General features: G+C 35.6%; 1 protein-coding gene across 1 annotated transcript in view; it reads left to right on the forward strand.

Annotated features, from left to right (window-relative positions):
* The first annotated feature begins 6383 nt into the window (after positions 1 to 6383).
* Positions 6384 to 22775, forward strand: part of LOC149835929 (synaptotagmin-2-like) — a 59504-nt gene continuing 43112 nt past the window's right edge. The window contains exons 1-4 of the mRNA XM_090010719.1: positions 6384 to 6537; positions 16478 to 16576; positions 16691 to 16741; positions 16955 to 17078. Of these exons, the coding sequence (XP_089866845.1) occupies positions 6427 to 6537; positions 16478 to 16576; positions 16691 to 16741; positions 16955 to 17078 (385 nt within the window). The 5' untranslated portion in view covers positions 6384 to 6426. The remainder of the gene's footprint in view (positions 6538 to 16477; positions 16577 to 16690; positions 16742 to 16954; positions 17079 to 22775) is intronic.

The raw sequence follows: 22775 nt of genomic DNA on the forward strand, positions 1-22775 counted from the left end.
GCAATCTAGTGGAAGTTGAGGGTGCTGGTGAGGTGTCAGAGCATCTTCTTCAGCTGTTGGATCTCGTGGATGACCCCTTGCATCATCAGCTTACACCGAAATAGGGGAATCTCCTTTGCTCTATTCTGCCAGCGTACCCGACGGGCAACAGTCACACCTTTAGTGCTACCAATCGACAGGTTGTAGGTCATCGGTTGGGGCCTCTTCCCACTAATGGCGCACAAGACCAACAAGGTCCCTTTCCATCCGATAATGAAGAAGCATCGATTGTGCCCCTTTTTAGTCTTTTTTTATTTTTTGTTTATTTCTCAGTTGGTGAGAGAAGAATTCAGGCATCCGACGACGAAAATCAATCAGACAATGATGAAGAACCTGATCAGTTGGTTCGATCACCTTGTCGGGGTGTCGTCAGGAAAAAAATTCTGCAGTGATGAGGCGAGCGACTGTATTTCACCTAAACGGTGATGGTCGGAGCGGCGACCTGGTTCAGCTTGGCACTCCACTTTTGGACCAGCATACTGCATGACCTCATCTCCCACTCCACTGAGTCAGTGGTGCTGCCACCGACAGTTCTGCTCCCGTTCATCAACACCGTCAGAGTCACGCTCTTCATCATAATTTGCATAATCTTTTTTCTTTCTTTCTTTTGAAAACTAGATAGACTCTTCTCGCCATTTCGATTCGAATACAAAAATGCTAAGTCGCTCAGGAACTCTGAGCCTTAAGCGAGATGGTAAACAACCACTACCGAGCTTGAAAAGCAAAGAAAAACCCGTAAAGATCATCTCTTTTCTATGAGAGGCACGAGAGAACTTAGAGCAACAGTCAGCAAACCAGATATCGACAATTTTTTTTGTTGCTTCATTGGCAGTAATGTCTATAGGACACTGGCATCCGACAGACGAGGCTTTTCACGTTGAACTCCCTTTCACGGTAGCCTCTTTCTGGTTGTTGCAACTGTCATGCACCATTGCACCACTACGCACATCAGAACCTTACTCTGATACCATTGAAAAACTTTAATCGTGGTGTATATAGTGAAAACAAGAGGAGAAGAGAATTGAGAAATAGATTAAACGGCCTACTTCACGAGGGATCCTCGATATGAATATCGAGTTCTCTCTTTTTCTGTAGAGTTTGGGGTTGAGATATTTATCGTTTCCTGGGTAGCTGTTACTTAGTCATAACCGTTTCATTGGATTCTCAATCATACTGAGAATCCAATGTAAAGAGGTCCCACCACTATCTTGGTGATGCAGATCTCAATGTCCCACTACTCAGGTGGGTCATTGGATTTCATGTGAGACCCATTGGCCATACTGGATCTGTACTAGGATCCAACAAGATCATCCTCTAAAACAAGAGTTCAATTCACTATGCTTGGAAATGAACAATGGTGCTGTCGTATTTTGAATATTTTGTATATGCTTCTTCAGTTAGTCAGTCATCTTCAAGGCATGCATGTTTCCAAGGAGACTGCTGACTGCTGTAGTCTTATGCATTCTCATGCTTCGCAGTTTCAAGCATGTGGATGACATTAAAGTCTATGTTTTGGCCGGGTTGCATGGATCAAGCCATCTAAAGACATTGGATAAGAAATGGACAAATTTTTCCTGCAATATTTCTGCAAACTGAATCAAGCAGCTCCCCCAACACTCTCATCCAAATTTTGTCCCAACCATAAAAAATGATGCCAACTATCAACTCCCACCATATAAGCCAAATGAACTGTACAAGTTAAGCGAAGGCTTGATAGGAAAATAAACATGGATTTAGATAGTTCAGAGTAGCCATAATTTATGAGTTGCAGTAAATAAAACACTTGCCTTCGTATAGTTTCATTGACCAGAAAAAAAATTATCAAAAATCCAGCAACAATAATCTCCAAATCCTTCTTTCTGACATGCAATAATTTATGTTGTCATGTCCATGTTGGAATACACTTCACAAGAAGCTGTCATATTATTAGAATACTATTAAGGCAATAATTCTCATATTGCATCTTCATAAGGCCAGTGGGTGGCTTCTTATCCCTTAGTTCTGAAAATCAACTTCAGGGTAAACTTCCTCTTCTTTATCTTCACCACCCTCTTCACTAGTAACCGGTGACCTATGCTGACAACATAATGAATTTTAGAAAGAAAGTTACAGCTATAACAGATTGAAAAGTTTCATTCATAAACAAAAGATAACTTTAAAAAATCCTAAAATAAGTGTTAAATAATTGAGATATGAAAGAGCATAGGAAAATCAAGCAGTAATCTCTAAAAGTTGCCACAAATTCGGGATGCACAACGAAAGGAGCCGGCTCAAGCTCGACTCAGTTAAGCTTGACTCAAAGCTTGTCTGTGCTTTTAATGAGCCGAGCTTGAACATGGTTCTAAGGCTCAGACGAGCAAACAAGCATAGCTTGATCAGCCTACCGAGCTCGGTAAAGCCCGGTAGGCTCGGATATAAGTATATATATATATATATAATATATTTGCAATTTTATACTTACTGTTAGTGCAATGGGTAGGCCATTGGGTTTTTATCAAAAGCCTTGTAGTTGGAATCTCATTTTTCACTTTTCTGCTGTTAATATAGAGTACTTTTAATATGTATATTTTATTTTTGGTGACAATGTTTAAAATATATGCTTTGGCTTAGCGGTGGGTCACTAGGGAAACTTGAGAGAGGTTTGGGTTGAAAACCCACATTCAACAATATTTTTAAAAATTGATTTTTTTTTTGGAATGCCTTTAAGCTTGGCTCAACTCAACCTCGGAACCAAGCCGAGTTTGGACAAAGCCATTCAAGTTCGGCTTTGAGCTCGAGCAAATCTTGGACAGATATATTTTGCATCGAGTCGAGTTCGAACAGCCTAGGCTCAGCTCGAGCTTGGCTTGTGTGCATCCCTAGCCATACTTAGCAACAATATCGAAGCTCTTTAGGCTTAAGTTTGAAACCCATGACACAAGACTCATAACCCCACAACATACCAGGGTCCTATAGGCACATGACCCTTGAGTAATTTGGTGGGATGGGCTTGATTTTCATGTTATCGCACGTTGAGATAGCCCACTAGATGACCAAGTTCTACACCAATCATAGTCAAAATTTAAAATTTTCATCTCTTATTCGGCATATTATGCAAATTATTTCTTGCTATTTTTTCGTACAATTGGAAAAGTTTCAAAAAAAAAAATTATCTTAGAAAGTTTTGATGATTTATTGTTTTCCACCAAAAAAGTACTTTGAAAATGTTTAGTCCCATCTCTAAGATGAAGGGATATTTTTGGTGGTTTAAATAAAGACTTTGCTCTTTATCTTATATGTGTAAGAGTGTTTGAGGTAGAATGTGACACTTTGATGGTGTATTTTGCACACTCGTAATGTCAGGAGGTGCATGTGAGGCGTTGAGGTCTACTTTAACAGCACCTTACCCATTGACCAAGCTGCTTTTGACTTTTCATTTTCTCTATTGGTTTGGTCGCTTGAAAAACTTTAAAAAGGCATTTATATGACCTTTATAAGGCGTTGTGACTATTGGATGGTTTTGAAGGTCCTTGATCATTGTGTGATCGTTCAAGATTATTTTTGTCTAATTTTCAAATCATTGAATTTATCGCTTTTAATATCATTTATCTTATAAAAATGTGTTGGCCTTCTTAAAGCCTATAAATCTCTTCATTTTCAGTTTTTTTAATATCATATCTTTTGATTCTCAATTTTTTTTTTATTCTTTTGCTTTTGTTTTGGCTTACAAAATTCACTTCGAGGAGAGGTCACTTGATCTTGAGAAACAGTGACACTTTTTAGGTCCAAACTTGGTTGTATCAAACTCAGTCGAGAACAAACCTTATTCGCACTGGGCGATTGAAGTTCTAAAGATAGCGATCCCTCTAAGCTTGGGATCTCATTTTTTTGAAATCCTGTTTTTGACCATTGTTCGTTCCAACCCTAGTTAGTATGAAATTACTTCACCATGAACAGAAAGAAAGCATGGAAAAATTTATATTGTATACGCTAGGCAAATTCTCGATTGTTCAGTTGATATTTGATTTTTCACTGGCTAGTTCCAAACCATCCACTTAGTGTCTCAAAATGTGTGGCTTCATGCTTCCCCCAAATGATTCAGACCACCAATAAACTCGTTCAATCGCTGATCGTACCAAAGCAAGTAATACAAGAAAACCAACACTCATCGACAAAAGAATTTCGGGACAGCTGAAAAAGGCACAGATTTTCAACTGGAGCTCAAACAACAAGACTCTTTGATCAGGATAGTGAGAGGTGCCAAAACTGATCTTCAGAGATTTTTTAAAATGTTCATAATTTTCAGAACGATGACATTAACTGTAGAGGCCAGGCAGTGAAGTAAACAATAGTACAAAAAGAAAGCAAAGACAAACACCAGAGTTAGATCTGGCTCGACAGCAAGTGGAAGTAAAACTCAATGACATTAATTCATACGGGGTGAAGAGCGAAAGAAATTAAACACCTCAAACAACATTGAACTAAGAACAATTGATTCCTAAAACTGAGAACGATTTCGCTGAGTTAAACCTAACTCCCACGAACTCCACCGCAAATGAACACATTGGCAATCGTCGAAATGGTCGATATAGCAATTCGAATTTTCAAGATAGGGAAGAGAAGGGCATGAGAGAGAGCGAACACAATCGATTGGAAGAAGAAGAAGGGGATAACGAAGAGAAAGAGGGAGAAAGAGGGCAATGAAGAGAAGGCGGGCGATGGGGAAGGGGAAGAGGGAGGGTTCGGGGAGGGAGAAGCGGCCGTCGCTGGTGGTGGTGGAAAAGCCCTTCTGGACGATGTAGCCGACGAGCTTCGACGTTTCCGTCGGCAGCATCGCTGAAGCAGTCGGCAGCATATCCCTACCCATCACCATCGTTCAGAGAGAGAGAGAGAGAGAGCTAATCAAATAATTTTACTAATCTTAACCAGGAGTTAACTATGGTAAACACTTGAGTTAAGGGAAGCGGGTATTTGAAAATTATTTTGGTAACCTAGACGTGCATTTGTAAATATGCCAGTGGTGCATTTGTAAAATTTTCATACTAGATTTTTTCCTGCTATCTCACGAATACATGCAAACCATAAAAGTCATCTCCCAATGTAAAACTCAATGCTTTTCAAGAGAAACTAACCAAACAAATAATGATATGGATCTAAGTTTTAAAAGCAAAATTTAACCTTTGAACCATTTTTAACATATTCTATTTATTATTTTCATGTATTAAAATTGACTCAAATATAATTTTTTATACCATTTTTAAATCACCCTGATTTTTATGAATTGTGAGCAATTAATTTTCACTGTCTCAAAAATACAATCTTATGGTGGATTAAACATGATAAAACCTTCTAATCTAATAAATAAAACATATGTATGGTTAGATTTATGTAAACATAGCCTCAAAGTTTTACACAGATATAGGTATGACAGGCTGAGCCAACGTGATCAGGTCTTCATGCCTAGAGCTGTTTTTCGGGTTATAAATTCAAAAAAAAAGATGTAAACAAGAGTGTGTACCACCTATGGTATCATGGTATAAAACCACCATATATATATATATATGTTACAAGACTAATGAGATGAAAACCATAAGTTCAAGCTGCATCTATTCATAGATGTATTGAACATGGCTTGAATGTTATGGATCAAACTTTGAGAATTGTGTTTTTTTTATATAAAAATATGATTTTTTAATCATGAAATTTTGGTATATTGTGAGCAGTTGATTTTTAAAACATTTGAAAAAGCTTAAAGCCACTTGTCACCATCACATGATCCAAAGCTGCTTTTCTACTAAACCAACCTTACAGATCACATCCATAAGGTCTGATCAGCAAAAAAAATTTAAAAACATAAAAAATGTATTTTTAATTCACTAGTTTGTACCTCAATAGCACCTAATATTAACCATGTATATAATAATATATACACACACGCTAGTAATAACAATATTAGGAGAGCGAAATAACCACATTGTTCACGTCTTCCTCGTTGGCATGGCAGCAGCAGTCAGAACCATGGGATACCCGAGTAATTATGTAAACAATTAAACGAATGTATGAGCTGCCCATACTCCATAATAGGCCAGTGGACAAAGAATGGAATCCCAAGCGAAACGGAAACGCAATGGTTGATCTGCCCGTTATAAAATTTGCCCATGCAATAATGATTCCATTTACTGCACTGTCTCGTATCTCATGAGCGGGCCGAGAGGCTCTCTCTCTCTCTCTCAATCCCACGACCCTTCTTTGCGTTACCGACACCATCACGTTCTATTCTGAGGATATGATCCAATAACTCCGGAGGCCTACACGGGGGTAGAGGACAAGATGGTTCTCTAGCTAAGACTGTTTCTTTTGAGAGAGAGAGAGAGAGAGAGAGAGAGAGAGAGAGAGAGAGAGAGAGAGATGGGTTTTGTGAGTGCTTTGTTGGGTTTCATCGGTTTCGGCGTGGGGATTTCGGTAGGACTCATAATTGGGTACTATCTGTTCATCTTCTTCCAGCCAGATGACGTGAAGGTATGCCTCTGTTTTCTTTTGGCTGATTTTTGGTTTCTTTTGGCTGTTATGTTTTTTGGGGAGATGGTGTTTCTGCACGATTGGTTTGTGGTTCCTGTGAAAGGAAACTTGTGGTTCGAATTCGTGTAGTTCGTTTTGAACTTTGATGGCATGTTTGGTATGGGAATGTGGATAATTTTTTCCTTTTTTTTGGGAGGGGGAGGAAGGAAGAGAGGGGGTGAGGTTTTGAAGTGGTTAATCCGAACATGGAAAGCTATTTTGGTGGTGAATTGTGGTCTTCGATTTTTCATCTCGGAGACCACAAACAACAAAGGATTGGCATTGAAGTCAGTATGGAGAAATCGTGATTGTGTAAATTGAATTTGGCAATACATTTCGTCCATGGCGATGAATGCATTTTTATGCATTCGTACGTGCTAATCTAGCTATGTGCCGGAATTAATATTAATATTATTATTGTCCTTTTTGTTATAATTAGGGTTACCAGAAACTCTACTTACATATGGAAAACTCTAAACAGATTCCAAAACCGGAAACTAAGCATCTCAGAAACTTGTGGGATACTTGCAAAAAGGCATGGGAAACCAGTTTCCCGTCGAGCGGGAAACTCATTTCACATCACATGGGAAACCTACCTACTTTACTTAAGAGGCTCGTTCCCCTCATTTGGGAAACATGTTCCTCATAAGTTTCTTGAATATTTCTCTGGAATAAGAAATTTTATTTTCTACGGAAAAAAGTTGAGATACACGTTATTCAAAATTTTTATTATTTATTTTGAAAATTCATACGTTTTCTAAATAATTTTAATATTAAGAAGGATCTAATGTGTTGAATGAAATAGAGAAAACTCAAAATTTAATATAGCCATATTTCACTTTAGGTCTTAAATCTATTCTATCTAAACCAGATGTTGCATTTAAACACTTTGTTCATGATATTCATTATTTTATTAAAAGTAGGTTGATTGTGCATTCATCTACATAAAGTATAAACAACTTGTGTGATTGATTCATAGTTGAAATAAATATAGTATTCTTACTAGTTATCATAATATCAGTAATAAAATTTAACTTTGTGTAAAATTATAATATTTTTCATGCTTATCATTAATATTTGTACTTTTGCTATATATATGTCATCGATATCGGTGATATCTTGAAATTATCGCTATAATATCAGCAAAATAGGGTAAGCCAATAATATCGTTAAAATATTGTGATATTTTTAAATTATCGCCAGATATGAAAATTTCATGATATTATCATGATATTTTCGTGATATTTTTGGAAAAAGTTTCTTAGTTTATATATTTTAAGCTAGTTTTTTTAGTTTTTTGTTTCTTTTGTATTTTAAACCCTTTCCGAACTTATTTTCTTATATTTTTTGCAAGAAAATTTGATACAAAACCTATTATTTTCTTATCTTTCTTATTATTTATATATATTTTTTCTAGAACTCCCAATATTTTCCTGAGAAAAAATAGTTTTTGAAAATCTCTCTGAGAATAACCTTTGCTAAGAAATTACCTTGAGCGATATAGGTTACTATGACACACACACACACACACACACACACACACACACACACACACACACACACACACACACACACACACACACACACACACACACACATATATATATATATATACGAGTTTCCCATTTCACATGAATTTAAAAAGCCTTGTTTCCTATTTATGTTTCCTTTTCTGGCAATGTTGATGCTAATAGTAATAAATATTATTGTTGTTGTTGCTGTGATTATTATATGATGATGCTTGAAATCTCTCTATGGAGAACTTGGTGAGTGATTACTTTGGTAGTTTATTTTTTAAGGTCTAAAGTCTTTTTTTCTTTTTCCTTTAAAAATGTTGATTCAAGTTCTACTTAGGCCCAAATAGTTGAGGGTTGCTTGTGTGCTGTCAAAGAGGTGGAAAGTTTTGGCCAGGGTTTGTTTGCTCATTGGTACATTGGTTGTGTGTGCTCAAGGGTTTCTCTCCTTTTGTTTCTTTGGGCAGTTGGAAGTGATCAGGGACTGGGGGTGGCAGCTTGAGCGCATAATCATGGAGCTTCCCTTTCGAGTTGTTACTTTTTTATGCATTTGATGTTAGTGGATTGAAATGATTGATATTTGAGGAGATGAATGTTGACAAACATTTGGAGGATATTGGGGATGAATAAGAGGATTTCTATTAGGCACTCACCTAGACGCCTAGATGACCAAGTCACTAGCCTAATGCCTAGCAGTGCCTAGGTGGTTAGACGAGCACCTAGATAGGAGGCATCTAAGATATACCTGTGTATTTTTTATAATATTGAAAAATATGATCTTAAAATAAGTATAGATCTTTTTAGATTTTTCTTAATGTTTTTAATTATTTTGATGTATTTTATTTTCAAGGATATGTAGCTGACATCTAATGCTTGGGTGGGCAATGCCCAAGCATTGCCTAGCACTTTTAACTACCAAGGTAGGTAGAAACCGTGTTGTGGATACTCTCCCTTTTGTTAGTAATGATGGTACTTAGATATTGGTGAACATGTTAAGGATAATTTGGCCTTTCAGCTCCTCAAGCATTTGGAAAGGTGCCTATCTTGTTTGTATTGGTTTAAATAGAGAGTTGCTTTGATGACTTTTTTGTTGGATTATGATGATAGTAATCTAGAATAAGTGAGGATTGTATAGAGGTGAAATTTCATTATTCTTGTTCTTGATTGGTTACCTTTTCCTGCTGTTAGGTGCCTGAGCCCACGGGGTAGGTTGGGGTTCAAGGGTAGGTCTAGGTAGATTGGATTGTGAAATTCTCAGGACTTGGAGCTGAATAAATCTTGAAACTGGGGGAGTGGGTCACATACACTTTGAAGAACCTAAGGTCCAAATTTCAGACCAAGATTCCTCATGGTTTGGCTAGCTTAGGTGGAGCTCATATTGGGAATTGGTTTTCTGAGGTAGCATTATGGTGACCAGGTTATGCTTTGATACCAAGTTGTTGCATGCCGGGGCCTATGGGGTAGGTCTAGATTCAAGGGTAGGTCTAGGTAGGTTGGCTAGGTTAGAAACATGGTTAGGTTTTGTTTGTGTTTTGACAGGTTTTTAGAAAAATTACAGAACACTCAAATTACAACAGATAAAATGTAATCTTTTGAAATTGGGTGTCATTTGGAGAAATATTTTATAGTGAGGAAGAAGTCATTCTATTTATTAAATATGTTGAAATCAAAACGGCTTCGGCCTAAATTTTCTTAGGAATATTCTTGCAAATAAGGTTCTAGCGGTTTCCATGATATTTCAATGTTTTCTTTCCGCCAACCCATTCTATTGAGGAATTCTAGGGCAAGATCTTTGATGACAATTTTTATTTTTTAAGTAATTTTGAAATTTTTGTGACATATATTCTCCTCCCGAGTCGGACCTAAGAATAGAGATATCATTTTGAAATTGATTTTTAACCATCACGTGGAATTCTTCAAAGAAAGAGAAAACATCTGATTTTAAATTAAGGAAGTAGATCCATTGCATATCTTGTGAAATCATCAATAAAAATAACATAATAAGAATATCCACCCTTTGATATGACCGAAGAGGGTCCCCATACATCCGAATGCACCAACTCAAAAGGCCATTTGGAAATAAAAGTTATAGGAGGAAACAATATATATTTCATTTTCCCAAAGATGCAATCTTTACAAATAATATCTTTTTCATTCCAACAAGTCTTATAAATGAAAAAATATTTATCTTTGAGAAATTAGAATGTCCAAGTCTCTTATGTCATGTTTCAATATCCTTTTCTTGGGCATAATTACAACATGACTTAGAATGAATAGACAAAAAATCCATGTAGTAAAGATCTCCTCTCCTATGACCTTGCCCAATCTGATTCCCGTTTCATTTGCTTTTCTAAACTTAGGTATATTGACACATATCTTAATGTCAACATTATTCATAAACCATGCAATAATCTTTGCATGATTACTCTCTCAATCTTCCACTTTAGATTTATAATCACAAATGGTTTTGACACGATCATCTCCTTCAATGGCTTTAACTTGCTCTCCTTCAATCTTGGTAAGCACTAATTAAAGCTTGGGGATAGTACCCATTACGTATCCCCAAAGCTTCTTACCTTTAAGATTGTTTTCCATGGTAGAAGCCCACATCATGTAGTTTGTGCCATTAAGTTTGAAAGAGAGGTCTATCTTGTGATCATGCTTTATTTTTAAGAAGGTAGAGAGAGAGAAAGAGAGAGATGTAAAAAAGAAGAGAGCTTCTACAAGAGTTACCACAATAAACATAAATTTTCAACAAACAAGAGTTTTCAAAGAGCAAGAGCTTCCAACGAACACTTGATTGAAAAGAAGCTCTTCCACTAGAATCACGGCAAGCCACACGAACACTTGATGATGATTTTCCACATGTCCAAGAGCGCTATGGCTTTGATACCATGTAATGAAATATGCAAAAAGGTAAATATAATGTGCACAATCCCTATCACAAGTCCAATAGCAACACGAAGCACTAAGGCACAAAAGTGCATATGCACAACTCACAAGAGTCAAGAGAAGAACACAACAATGTAAAAATATAAGGGTCACAAATGCTTAAGAGAAGCATTGAATACAAGAGAGGGGGTGATCCCCTGTTTATACAAAAAGGAGAGCCATGAGCTCCATTGGGGAGCTCTCAATAGAGGTGTTGGGAGCTCCCAACGGTCATAAATATGACCATTGGGTAGCCCCCAACTATTAAAATATATGGATATCATATATACATGTGTGTTTACACATGTATATTATGTATTTATGATATATATCTATACATATATTATATATATATATATATCTTTTGTAATGCCCAATAGGGGCAATTTAGTCTTTTTGCTCATATACAAAAGACATGTCTACTAGGGACATTTTTGGGCTTCTTTATTTTTATTTCTTCTTTTTCTTTTTCTTATTTGACCAAGGGCATAAGAGTCATCCCCCTTAGAGTCTTTGGGACCCTCCCCAATGGTCATAAATATGATCGTTAGGGAGCTCCCCTTGGTCCCCATGAGTTGTATAAATAAGGGTCAAAACCTCCTTCATTCTTAATGTTTTTTCAAGCATTTCTCAATATATTATTTCTTATATTTTTAGTTCTCTATTCTCACTTTATGTGTGTTAGGTGATTGCCCTTTGTGTCTCATTGTATTTTGTCCATTAGTGACATCTTGCTTATGTGTTTATGCCTTCTTTGTAGTCACTTTGTGACATTGTTCTTGACACTTGTATTTCATTACATGGTATCAGAGCCCCTAAGTGTTTAAACACTCTAGGGACTCCTTTCTTTTGTATTTAAGTGTGTTTAAGTTTCACGTTCTTGTTCTTCTTCAACTCTTCCACAATGGCCGATAAAGATGCAAAGATTGACCTCATTCAAATTGAATGAGATCGACTATAGAATGTGGGCGGCCGCTATGGAAAACAACCTCAAAAGCGAGAAACTTTGGGAATATGTATGTGGCACCATTCTACAACCATAATTAAAGCTCACCAAGAAGGAAGGAAACGAAGAAAAAACCTTGAAAGATGAAGAAAAAACCAAGGTCATTCAAGAATATCAATCCAAAGTTGAAGATTGAGAAAGTGAGCATGTCAAAATATTGGCATGGTTCATAAATAACGTTGATCTCAAAATTTATCCTAACCTAGCAAAATTTATGAAGGCAAATAAAGCATGGTTCTTTATGAAATATATGTATACTCAAAAGGACTTTGCTAGGCATTTCTTTTTACAAGAAAAAGTAAGACGAACCAAGTAAGAGAATATGGTATTAGAGATTATTATAGCACTTTATCCCCTCTATGGGATGAGCTTACTCTTGAACCACAATGGAAAGAAAGTGATATTGCCATGAGGCAAGAATAAATAGAAAGATTTTTTCAATTTATTCATGGGCTTCGACCCGAATTTGAGCAACTAAGAGGATCCCTTCGTCATAGGGTTTCTACTCCTCTTAGTGAAGTTCTTGCTGATTTATGCCAAGAAGAAACTCAATAATCATTTGTTTTCACGATCGATGGTACATCCTTAGATGTTAAAGGAATAAGAAACTTTGAAAAGATTTTAAGCAAAGACAAAAAATTTTATGTTTCAAAAGTTAGAATTATCCCAAAACTCAATTTAAATCTTTTTTCGGTTTCTCAAATAACCGATCTTGATTGTAACTTTTCACTTATAAATTTCTATATGTAAGATCTCTAGTGTAGGAAGCGAATTGGGCAAGGTCATGGAAGAAAAAACCTATATTATATGGAGTTTTTGTCTTTACCATCTAAATCATTTTGTAATTATGTTCAATCTAAAGATGTTATTACTTGGCAAAAAGGGCTTGGTCATCCTAGTGTCTCTAAGTTATATTTTTTTCTTTTCTTAGAAAAATTTTGTAATGAAAAGAAATTTACATGAAATGATTGTATTCTTGGAAAAATGCATTTTCTTCCTTTTCAACATAGCAACTTCATTTCTAAAAGACCTTTTGAGCTAGTTTATTCAGATATATGGGGACCGACACCCATCATGTCTAAAGAAGGATATTGATATTATGTTGTTTTTATTGTTGATTTCACTATATACACTTGAGTTTACTTTCTTAAATACAAATCCAATGTTTTTTATTTTTAAAAAAATTTATATCCTTATTCAAAATCAATTTCAAAATAGTATAGCTATCTTTAGATTTGATTATGGAGGAGAACACATGTCAGATGAATTCAAACATTACCTTAAACAAAATGACATTATTCATCAAAGATCTTATCCCAAAACTCCCAAACAAAATGGCCTTGCCGAAAGAAAGCATAGGCATCATATTGAAACCACAAAAACTCTTTTTATTTCTAAGAATGTTCCAAAGAATTTTTGGGTCGAAGCCACTCTTTCCATAATATATCTTATAAATAGTATGCCATCCTCATCTTTAAAAAATGTTTCCTCCTTTGAAAAATTATTCAAAATATCTCCGGATTTCAAAAGATTAAGAATTTTTGGTTGCAAATGTTTTGTTCTTTTTTAAGGACAAGATAAACTTTCACCAAAAGCTCTTTAATATGCTTTTATTGGCTATATTGAAAATTAAAAGGGATATAGGTGTTATGATATTAAAGATAACAAACTTTATATTTCAAGAAATGTGACTTTTCTTTTGGACCAAAATGGATTTGAACATCCAAAACCCAAGGAAGATGTTGAATATTCTTTTTCTATTTGACTTATTACCTAGAAATGAGTCTAAATTTTTTAATGATACTATTTGTAATAATGAAAATGTTTATGATAACAATTCCTATCAAAATGATGATTCTCCTAATGAGAGTCCTAATGATATTTATGGAAAAAAGGATATTGGGTGTAGATGGGTTTATAAAATCAAGATTAAAAGTGATGGGTCATTAGAAAGATATAAAGTTAGGTTAGTTGCTAAGGGATATGCACAAGAATATGAAATTGATTATGAGAAAACTTTTGCTCTGGTTGTTAGGATGACTAGTGTAAGAACATTAATATCTATTAAACAATGACCTATCTACCAATTAGATGTCAAAAATGCTTTTTTAAATGGGGATTTGTTTTAAGAAGTCTATATGGATCCCCCGTTAAGTCTTGAGATAGAGAAAGAAAAAATTCTTAAGCTTAATAAAACTCTTTATGGTGTTAAATATGCTCTAAAAGCTTGGTATGACCATTTTAGTAAAGTTGTTCTTGATAGTGGATTTACTTCTTGTTATAATGATACTGCTCTTTTTTGTTAAGAATGCAGGTGATGACATAACTATTTCATTGTTATATGTTGATGATATGATCATGGCTGAGAATGAGGCATTGAACCTATTAAAAAAGTTCTTAAAAATAATTTTGATATGTCTGACCTTGGATTTCTAAGGTATTTTTTAGGGATTGAAGTTGCATATTCTCCTAGAGGATATGGTATTTCTCAAATGAAGCTTGCATTAGATATTATTGCTAAGTTTGGTTTAAATGACAAAAAGAAAATGAAGACTCCATAAGTAATCAATGCTAAGATGAGAGTCGATAATGAAACTCTTTTAGAAAATCCTTCGTCAATTGCTTGGGTCACTAACATATTTGTCTATTACCAAGCCAGGTATTGCTCATGCCATTTAAAGTGCAAGTCAATTTCAAAATGCTCCTGCTACTATTCACAAGGCTATTGTTATGCAAATTATCAGATATTTGAAGGAAACAATAACAAAAGGATTATTCTTATCTTCTTTTTCATCTCCCAATTTAAATGCTTATACTGACTCTAATTGGGGTGGTAATCCCAAGGATCGTATTTCTAACACAGGTTGTTGTGTTTTTCTTGGAGAACAATTAATTTCTTGGAGATGTAAGAAATAACAAAAGATGTCTTTGTCTTTCACAGTAGTCGAGTAAAGGGTAATGGCCACAACTATAACTGAACTTGTCTGGTTAAGAAGTCTGCTCAAAGATATGAGAGTCGTCATCTCCATTGCTTCGAAGTTGTGTTGCGACAACAAAAGTGCTATCTACATTGCTAGCAAGCACACCTTCGTGAACAAACAAACCCTATCAAGATGGACTGTCATTATGTTCAGGATAAATTTTTGTGTGGCACCATTCAATTGCCATATGTCATTCAGAGTATCAACTTGCAATTTTTTTTACCAAAGCTTTGCCAACCCTCTATTTCTATTTTCTCCTAAGCAAACTCTCTGTGATCTCACCGTCACTTTGAGGGAGTGTGTGTGTGTGTGTGTGTATATATATATATATATATATCTTTTGTAATGCCTACTATGGGCAATTTAGTCTTTTTCTCATATGTTAACAGACATGTCCACTAGGGACATTTTTGGTTTTCTTTTTCTTATTTGACCAAGGGCATAAGAGTCATCCCCATTAAAGTCGTTGGGACCCTCCCCAACGGTCATAAGTATGACCATTTGGGAGCTCCTAACGACTCTATGGGAGCTCCCCTTGGCCCCAAGGGGTCAAAACACCCTTCTTCTCCCTTCTCACTTTATGTGTGTTTGGTGATTGCCCTTTATGGCCATTATATGTTGTTCATGAGTGAGATCTTGCATATGTGTCACCAATGACTCTATGGTCTTTTGACCATAGAGCCCATGCTCCAATACAATAATGACCAAAAAAATAAACTATAAAATATTGTTCCTTAGTACATGAGGTGAAAAGATAGGAATACCCCTAAGGGGCAATACAAACATAAATACGTATATATATAACCTATCTTAACAATCCATTTTGTGCAGATATTATTCCATTTTATATTTTGATTGTTTTTCTTCAAACTAGAAAATTTACTTAGTTTTTCTCTTTACAAGGACAGTTTGTAATTTTCTGATCTTTCAAGAGGCCTATACCTATGGTCTTATAACATGTTATGGTCTGACTAATCAAATTTCTGTTTGGTTGATGGATACATAAGTTTTGCAAGTTCACAATTTCTATTGTAAGAATCATGAATGAGCACTTCAAACATTTAAGAGCTACAACAGCTTATGAAGCTTATGTAGTTCTGTCATAAGAAAAATCTTCATGTTTATGCATGCCTACAGGCCTGTTTTTTGGTTACCCATTACAGTCTAGAAAACTCATTTTTGCGCTTGGTTCTGTCTTGTTTTTCGGTTGTTTAATTACCAGAATATGTTTATTGACATATCATTTAATATTGTACAATTACAAGTGCACTTGCCTGGATTTGTTGCAGTTGTTGGAAATTCTAAAGAGTACGAGCTATTTCCAAAACGCCTCTTGTGTGGTTTTTGTTTGTCCAATTTCCCAACCTATATAGCAGTTAACTATACTTTCATGCTTCTAGTAGGTGATGTTTTTTTATTTTGCAAGTTGCAACTGCACTAATTTGGTGCTATTCTTTTATATTGAGCAGGATCCTATAGTTCGACCTCTTATTGAAGAAGACTTGAAAACCTTGCAGCGCATGCTCCCTGAGATACCCTTATGGGTGAAAAATCCTGATTATGATAGAGTGCGTATAACTTTTATTCTGATAGCTAGCATTCCAAAGTTGAAGGTAGTGGATTGTCTGGAGCTGAATAGTATGATTGCTGATTAGTCTTCCTGAATGCTTTGTTTCATTAAGGTTGATTGGTTGAACAAATTTCTCGGAAATATGTGGCCGTATTTGGACAAGGTATTGCTGTTTGGACCATTTGTCATAAGAATGTAAGATCTTGCATAGGTTTTCCTTCTTGTTTAACTTTACCCTTTTGGTTATAGTGAAATTAAATTTCTCCCTCGTTATCATGGCCTTGTATCAATAACTTATGACCTTTTTTATGTCTTAATTTATATTTATTTACATTCTTGTGTATTACCTGTAAAAAAATGATTTTTTATTTTCTAGGCTATATGTAAGATGGCAAAGGAGATGGCAAAGCCAATTATTGCAGAGCAGATTCCGAAGTTCAAGATTGATTCAGTTGAGTTCGAAACTCTTACACTCGGCACCCTTCCACCAACTTTTCAAGGTTAGCTTGGTTTATAATTTTCATCTCGCATGACATCTTTGTGAAAGTATCTTCAATAAGATACTATGATCAAGACCTCAATATTCTTGATAACAAACACGTGCACAATAAGAACACTTAGAGCACTTATGCACAAAAGCGCAACTCATATAATATCACAAATGCATAAAGGCATAAAAATGAATAACAAACTTCATAAATCACTTGGGCTTTGACTCAAACAACAACAACAACAACAGCTACGCCTTCATCTTAAAACAATTGGGGTCGGCGATATGAACCAACAAAGAAAATCATTCTGGGTCTTCCACATGAATCCTTCTCCTCCATTCATTTCTATTCAATGCCATGTCCTCGGTGAGGTTCAAAGCATTCATATCCTTTCCTATCACCTCCATCCATGTCTTCCTAGGCCTACCCCGACCTCTTTTAACTAATATATTTTCTCATTTCTCCATCCTTCTAACTAGAGCATCATTAGGCCTTCGTCGAATATGTCCAAACCACCGTAAACGATTCTCTCTTATCTTATTTTCAATGGGTGCAACGCCTACCTTCTTACGTATCTCCTCGTTCCGAATCTTATCTTTTATTGTATTTCCACACATCCATCTCAGCATACGCATCTCAGCTACACTCAAAGCCATATAAATACAATAGGGGGAATACCCCTTTTTATAGAGGAGGTGGAAGCCTTGGAGGGGCTCCACTTCTAGTCATTCGTGCCCCTCCAACGGTCACAAATGTGATCGTTGGAAAGGGCCCAACGACTAGATGGTGGGCCCCTCCAAGGTGTACACTACCTTTTACAAAATAAAAAGAAAATAAAGAAAAAAAATAATTAAAAGAAAAATAATTACAACATATTTGAAAAAAGAATATGCGCAAAATGACTAAACTACCCTACGACTATTACAAGAAATAAATATATATACTTTATATATATATATGTATGTAGGTACATGTACATATATATGAAATATATCTGCGCATGTATCTTCTTATATATATAAAAAATATATATATAATTACATTGATTTGATATTACAACACCCCCCTCAAACTTAGGGCATGATGATCGAAAGTTTGTCAAGAAGGAAGTTGAACTGCGGAGAACATAGTGCTTTGGTGAATAAATCTGCCAACTGATATTCTGAAGTGACATACGGAAGTTCTATAATTCCTTTCAGATAGGCTTCTCGAACATAGTGACAGTCCATCTCAATGTGTTTAGTCCGTTCATGAAACCTATGATTTTTGACAATATATATTGCACTCTTATTATCACAACATAGCTTGGTGGGCCCTTCTATTGTGATCCTCATCTCTTCTAACAGTTGACGAATCCATACAATTTCCATGGTAGTAGTTACCATGACACGATATTCATCTTCAGTTGAGGATAGAGACACTTTTTGCTGCTTCTTGCATCTCCATGAGATCAGTGAGTCTCCTAAAAACATATAAAAACCAGTAGTGAAGTGACGATTATTTGGGTCACCTCCTCAGTTAGAGTCAGTATAAGCAATTAACTTTAATTCAGAAGAAAAGGACAAGAATACTCCCTTATTTAGTATGCCCTTTATGTATCTTACGACCTGCAAGATGACACTCATGTGAACTGATGTTGGTGCATGTTGAAACTGACTTGCAGTATGAACTGCATGAGAGATATCTGGTCTAGTAATACTCAGATACATGACAATCCTTGCATTGGTTTTTCTAACAAATAAGGCAGTGTCAGTGAAACAGGATGAAAATCCATTTTCTAACATTACGGAGTTAAACCTATCATACCAAGCCTTGGGGGCTTGTTTTAAACCATAAAGTGTTTTTCAAAGACGAAGTACTTTCCCTTTGGGAGTCTCCATTCTTGGTGGAGCATCCATATATACCTCTTCATTCAGATCACCATTTAGGAAGACGTTTTTAACATCAATTTGATAGATGTTTCATTTGTTGATTGAGGCGACGATAATGAGACATCAGACAGTGACCATTCGAGTCACAGGGGCAAAAGTTTCTTCATAGTTAATCCCGTATTCTTGACTATATCTCTTTGCTACTAATCGAGCCTTATATCTCTCAAGAGATCCATCGCTCTTAGTTTTTACCTTAAATACTTATCTACATCCTATGGCTTTCTTACCCTTAGAAAGATCTTGGAATTCCCAAGTTTTTGTCCTGTTGAGAGCTGAAAGCTCACATTCTATTGCTTTCAGTCATTCATCATTCTTTTTGGCTTCTTCGAAGTTTCTGGGTTCTATATAGGAATGAATGGCGCTGAGGCAGACTATGTTTAGGAGTAAAGGAATCATATGAAATAAACCTAAAGGCATCTTTCTACTTCTCTCAGTCCTTCGTAGGTTTTCATCATTTGTTGAGTTGGAACAACTAGGTTCACTGTATTTTTCAATTGCACTCCTAAAACTGTTTCTATCTCTATGAGTATATGTTACAGGATCTCTCAATGCTCCTTCATTACTATGTTGAGAGATAGGAGGATGGGAAAAACCATCTTCTTTATCATTGACATCATTATGAATGAAATCGTCATCACTATCATCATCATGTGCTAACATTTCAAATAAAAATGAGTAATCCATGTTATCTTCAAAGGGTTCACTCCTTTCAAAACCATTAACATTTTTCAGAAAACTCACATTTCTGGAAACATATAGCTTATCATTCTTAATATCATAACAACGAAACCCTTTTTGGGTTTCAGAATATCCAAGAAAGGCGCAGACAATGGCTTTTGGTGAAAGCTTGTCGTTCTTGTCAGTAAGAACGAAACATTTACAACCGAAAATTCTCAATCCACTATAGTCGGGTTCTTTGGTATACAATTTTTCAAAAGGCGAGATATTGTTCAAGCTTTTAGAAGGTAGCCGATTTATCAGATAGGCATGTGCTAAAGCCGCTTCAGCCCAAAAACCTTTTGGGATGTTTTGAGAAACAAGTAATGTTCGAGTTATCTCTATTATATGTCTATGCTTCCTTTCGGCTAATCCATTTTGTTGAGGGGTTTTCAGACAAGATCTTTGGTGAAGAATACCATAACTTTCAAGATAAATTTTTAATTCACTTGAAAGGTATTCTCCACCAGAGTCAACTCTAAAAATTTTTAGGTTCTTATTAAATTAATTTTTAATCATCATATGATAGGTTTTAAAAATCGAGAAAACTTCATATTTATGTTTAAGAAAATAAATCCAACAATATCTCGTGTAGTCGTCAACAAAAATGACATAATATGCGAAGCCTCATTTTGATAAAACGGGTGTTGATCCCCATACATCCGAATGGACAATTTCAAAAGGTCTTGTTGTAAACATAGATCTTTGACAAAAAGACAATTTTTTCATTTTCCCAAGTATACAGTCGTTACAAGTGAAATCACTTTTACATAGACTTTTAACAAAAGGTAAATGAGAAATTTTTACAATATTTGGATGTCCAAGTCTCTTGTTCCACACATTAATATCCTTTTGTTGGACAACATTACAAAACAGGTTCTTTGGAATTTGAAGGAAATCGATATAGTATAAATCGCCCTTCCTAGAGCCTTCCCCAATCAATCTCCTGGACCAGCGATCTTATATCCAACATTTGTTAGATGAAAACTTTATATCACACCCATGATCCAAGAGTTGAGAGACGGAAAACAAAGTAAAGTTTAATTTTGGTATAAATCTAATTTTTGAAATAAAGAACCCTTGTTTTTCAAAATTTCTTATTTCTTTTACTTCAAGAGATGTTTCATCTATGGTTGAAACAAAAGAATGAGATGAATTTTTTGAATATTCGGAAAAAGGACTAAAACTTGGGGTCATGTAAAAAGAAGCACCTGAATATAAAAGCCAAGAGGTCTTATCGGGAGGAGAAGAGGTTGTCATGGCGGCTCCAGAAATAACCCCTTTTAGAAGAGGCTGAAGTGCATCTACGGTTTGTTGCAATAAGAGAGCTCCATTTGAAGATGACGAGCACTCTTCCTTTTGAGGTTGGGATGTAGTAGCCATGGCTAGTAACTTTTTCCACTTTGGGCAAATAGGCTTGATGTGTCTCGGTTCCTTACAAAAGTGGCGTAAAAGCTTGCTATAATCTCTCTTCACTCTTTGACCACTTGAGTTTTGATTCTTGAAGTGAGGAGGCTTGTAGGTCTTTAAGTTACTCCCCGATCTTGAGACGACATTTACACCTTCATTTCCTTCATTATTGGAAGGTGTAGCTAGAACACTTGGGTTGTTCTTGCTTATACTCATACGAGTCTCTTCCTCACTTAGTTTAGTAATTACATCTTCAAGAGAGGGGGAAGTTAAGGCGGATAAAAGAAAAGACTTGATTTGTTCGAATTCGGGCCTAAGCCCATTCAAAAAATTGAAAAATCTATCTTCTTCCAATTGTTTATGACAAAGCTCTATGGCTTTTCCACTCCACTTGGGTTCGAGCATAGCAAGCTCGTTCCAAATAGAAGAGAGTTCGGTAAAATACTACCTTAGAGTCATCTCTTCTTGATGAAGAGTTAGCGCCTTCTTTTGGAGGTAATACTTATGGGACAAGTCCCTAGAGGTGTGCATCTTCTCAAGGTACTCCCACGCTTGAGAAACCTTCTTAAACTTAATAATATTGACGTTAATTCTTGTTTCTATGGATGAGAAAATCCATGAGAGGATTTTAAAATTCTTCATCTCCCATCCTTCATGCTTTTTGGTGTAGTCTTCAAGAGCCATGGCTCTTTCTTCGCGTTCAAGGATTTTTATTTCTCCTTTCTCCATCAAGGTTATCTTTGGATTCGGTTCGGGAATCAAGCCTTGGACATAGCCCCAAAACCCTTTTCCTTTAATATGAGTCTCCATGTTTCCGGCCCAAATGTGATAGTTGAACCCATTGAGTTTGAAGCCGAGAGAGAAATGAGTCTTTTTCACCCATTAGAGAGGAGAGATGATGAAAAAGAATACGTACCACAAAGAATTTTTAGATCTTTTTTTATAGAAGAGTCTTCTAAAATATTGGATGAACAAGCGGATCCACTTCAATCTCCAAAAAATTGAGAGCACGCTTTTTGAGGCACCAGAAAAAGAAAGAATCCACACTATCTTTCTCCAACCTTGCTTTGATACCATGTGAAAGTATCTTCAATAAGATACTATGATCAAGACCTCAATATTCTTGATAACAAACATGTGCACACATGCACAATAAAAACACTTAGAGCACTTGTGCACAAAAGCACAACTCACAAAATATCACAAATGCACAAAGTCATAAAAATGAATAACAAACTTCATAAATCACTTGGGCTTTAACTCAAAGCCATATAAATACAATAGGGGGAATACCCCTTTTTATAGAGGAGGTGGAAGCCTTGGAGGGGCTCCACTTCTAGTCGTTGGAGCCCCTCCAACGGTCACAAATGTGACCGTTGGAAGGGGCCCAACAACTAGATGGTGCCCCCCTCCAAGGTGTACACTACCTTTTACAAAATAAAAAGAAAATAAAGAATAAAAAAAATAATAAAAAAATAATAATACAACATATTCGAAAAAAGAATATGTGCAAAATGACTAAACTACCCCTACAACTATTACAAGAAATAAATATATATACTTTATATATATGTAGGTAGGTACATGTACATATATATGTGCATGTATCTTCCTATATATAATTACATTGATTTGATATTACAATTTA

The sequence above is a fragment of the Nuphar pumila genome, chromosome 6, assembly GCF_984573655.1.
Source record: "Nuphar pumila chromosome 6, dmNupPumi1.hap1.1, whole genome shotgun sequence".
Taxonomy (NCBI): Eukaryota; Viridiplantae; Streptophyta; class Magnoliopsida; order Nymphaeales; family Nymphaeaceae; genus Nuphar; species Nuphar pumila.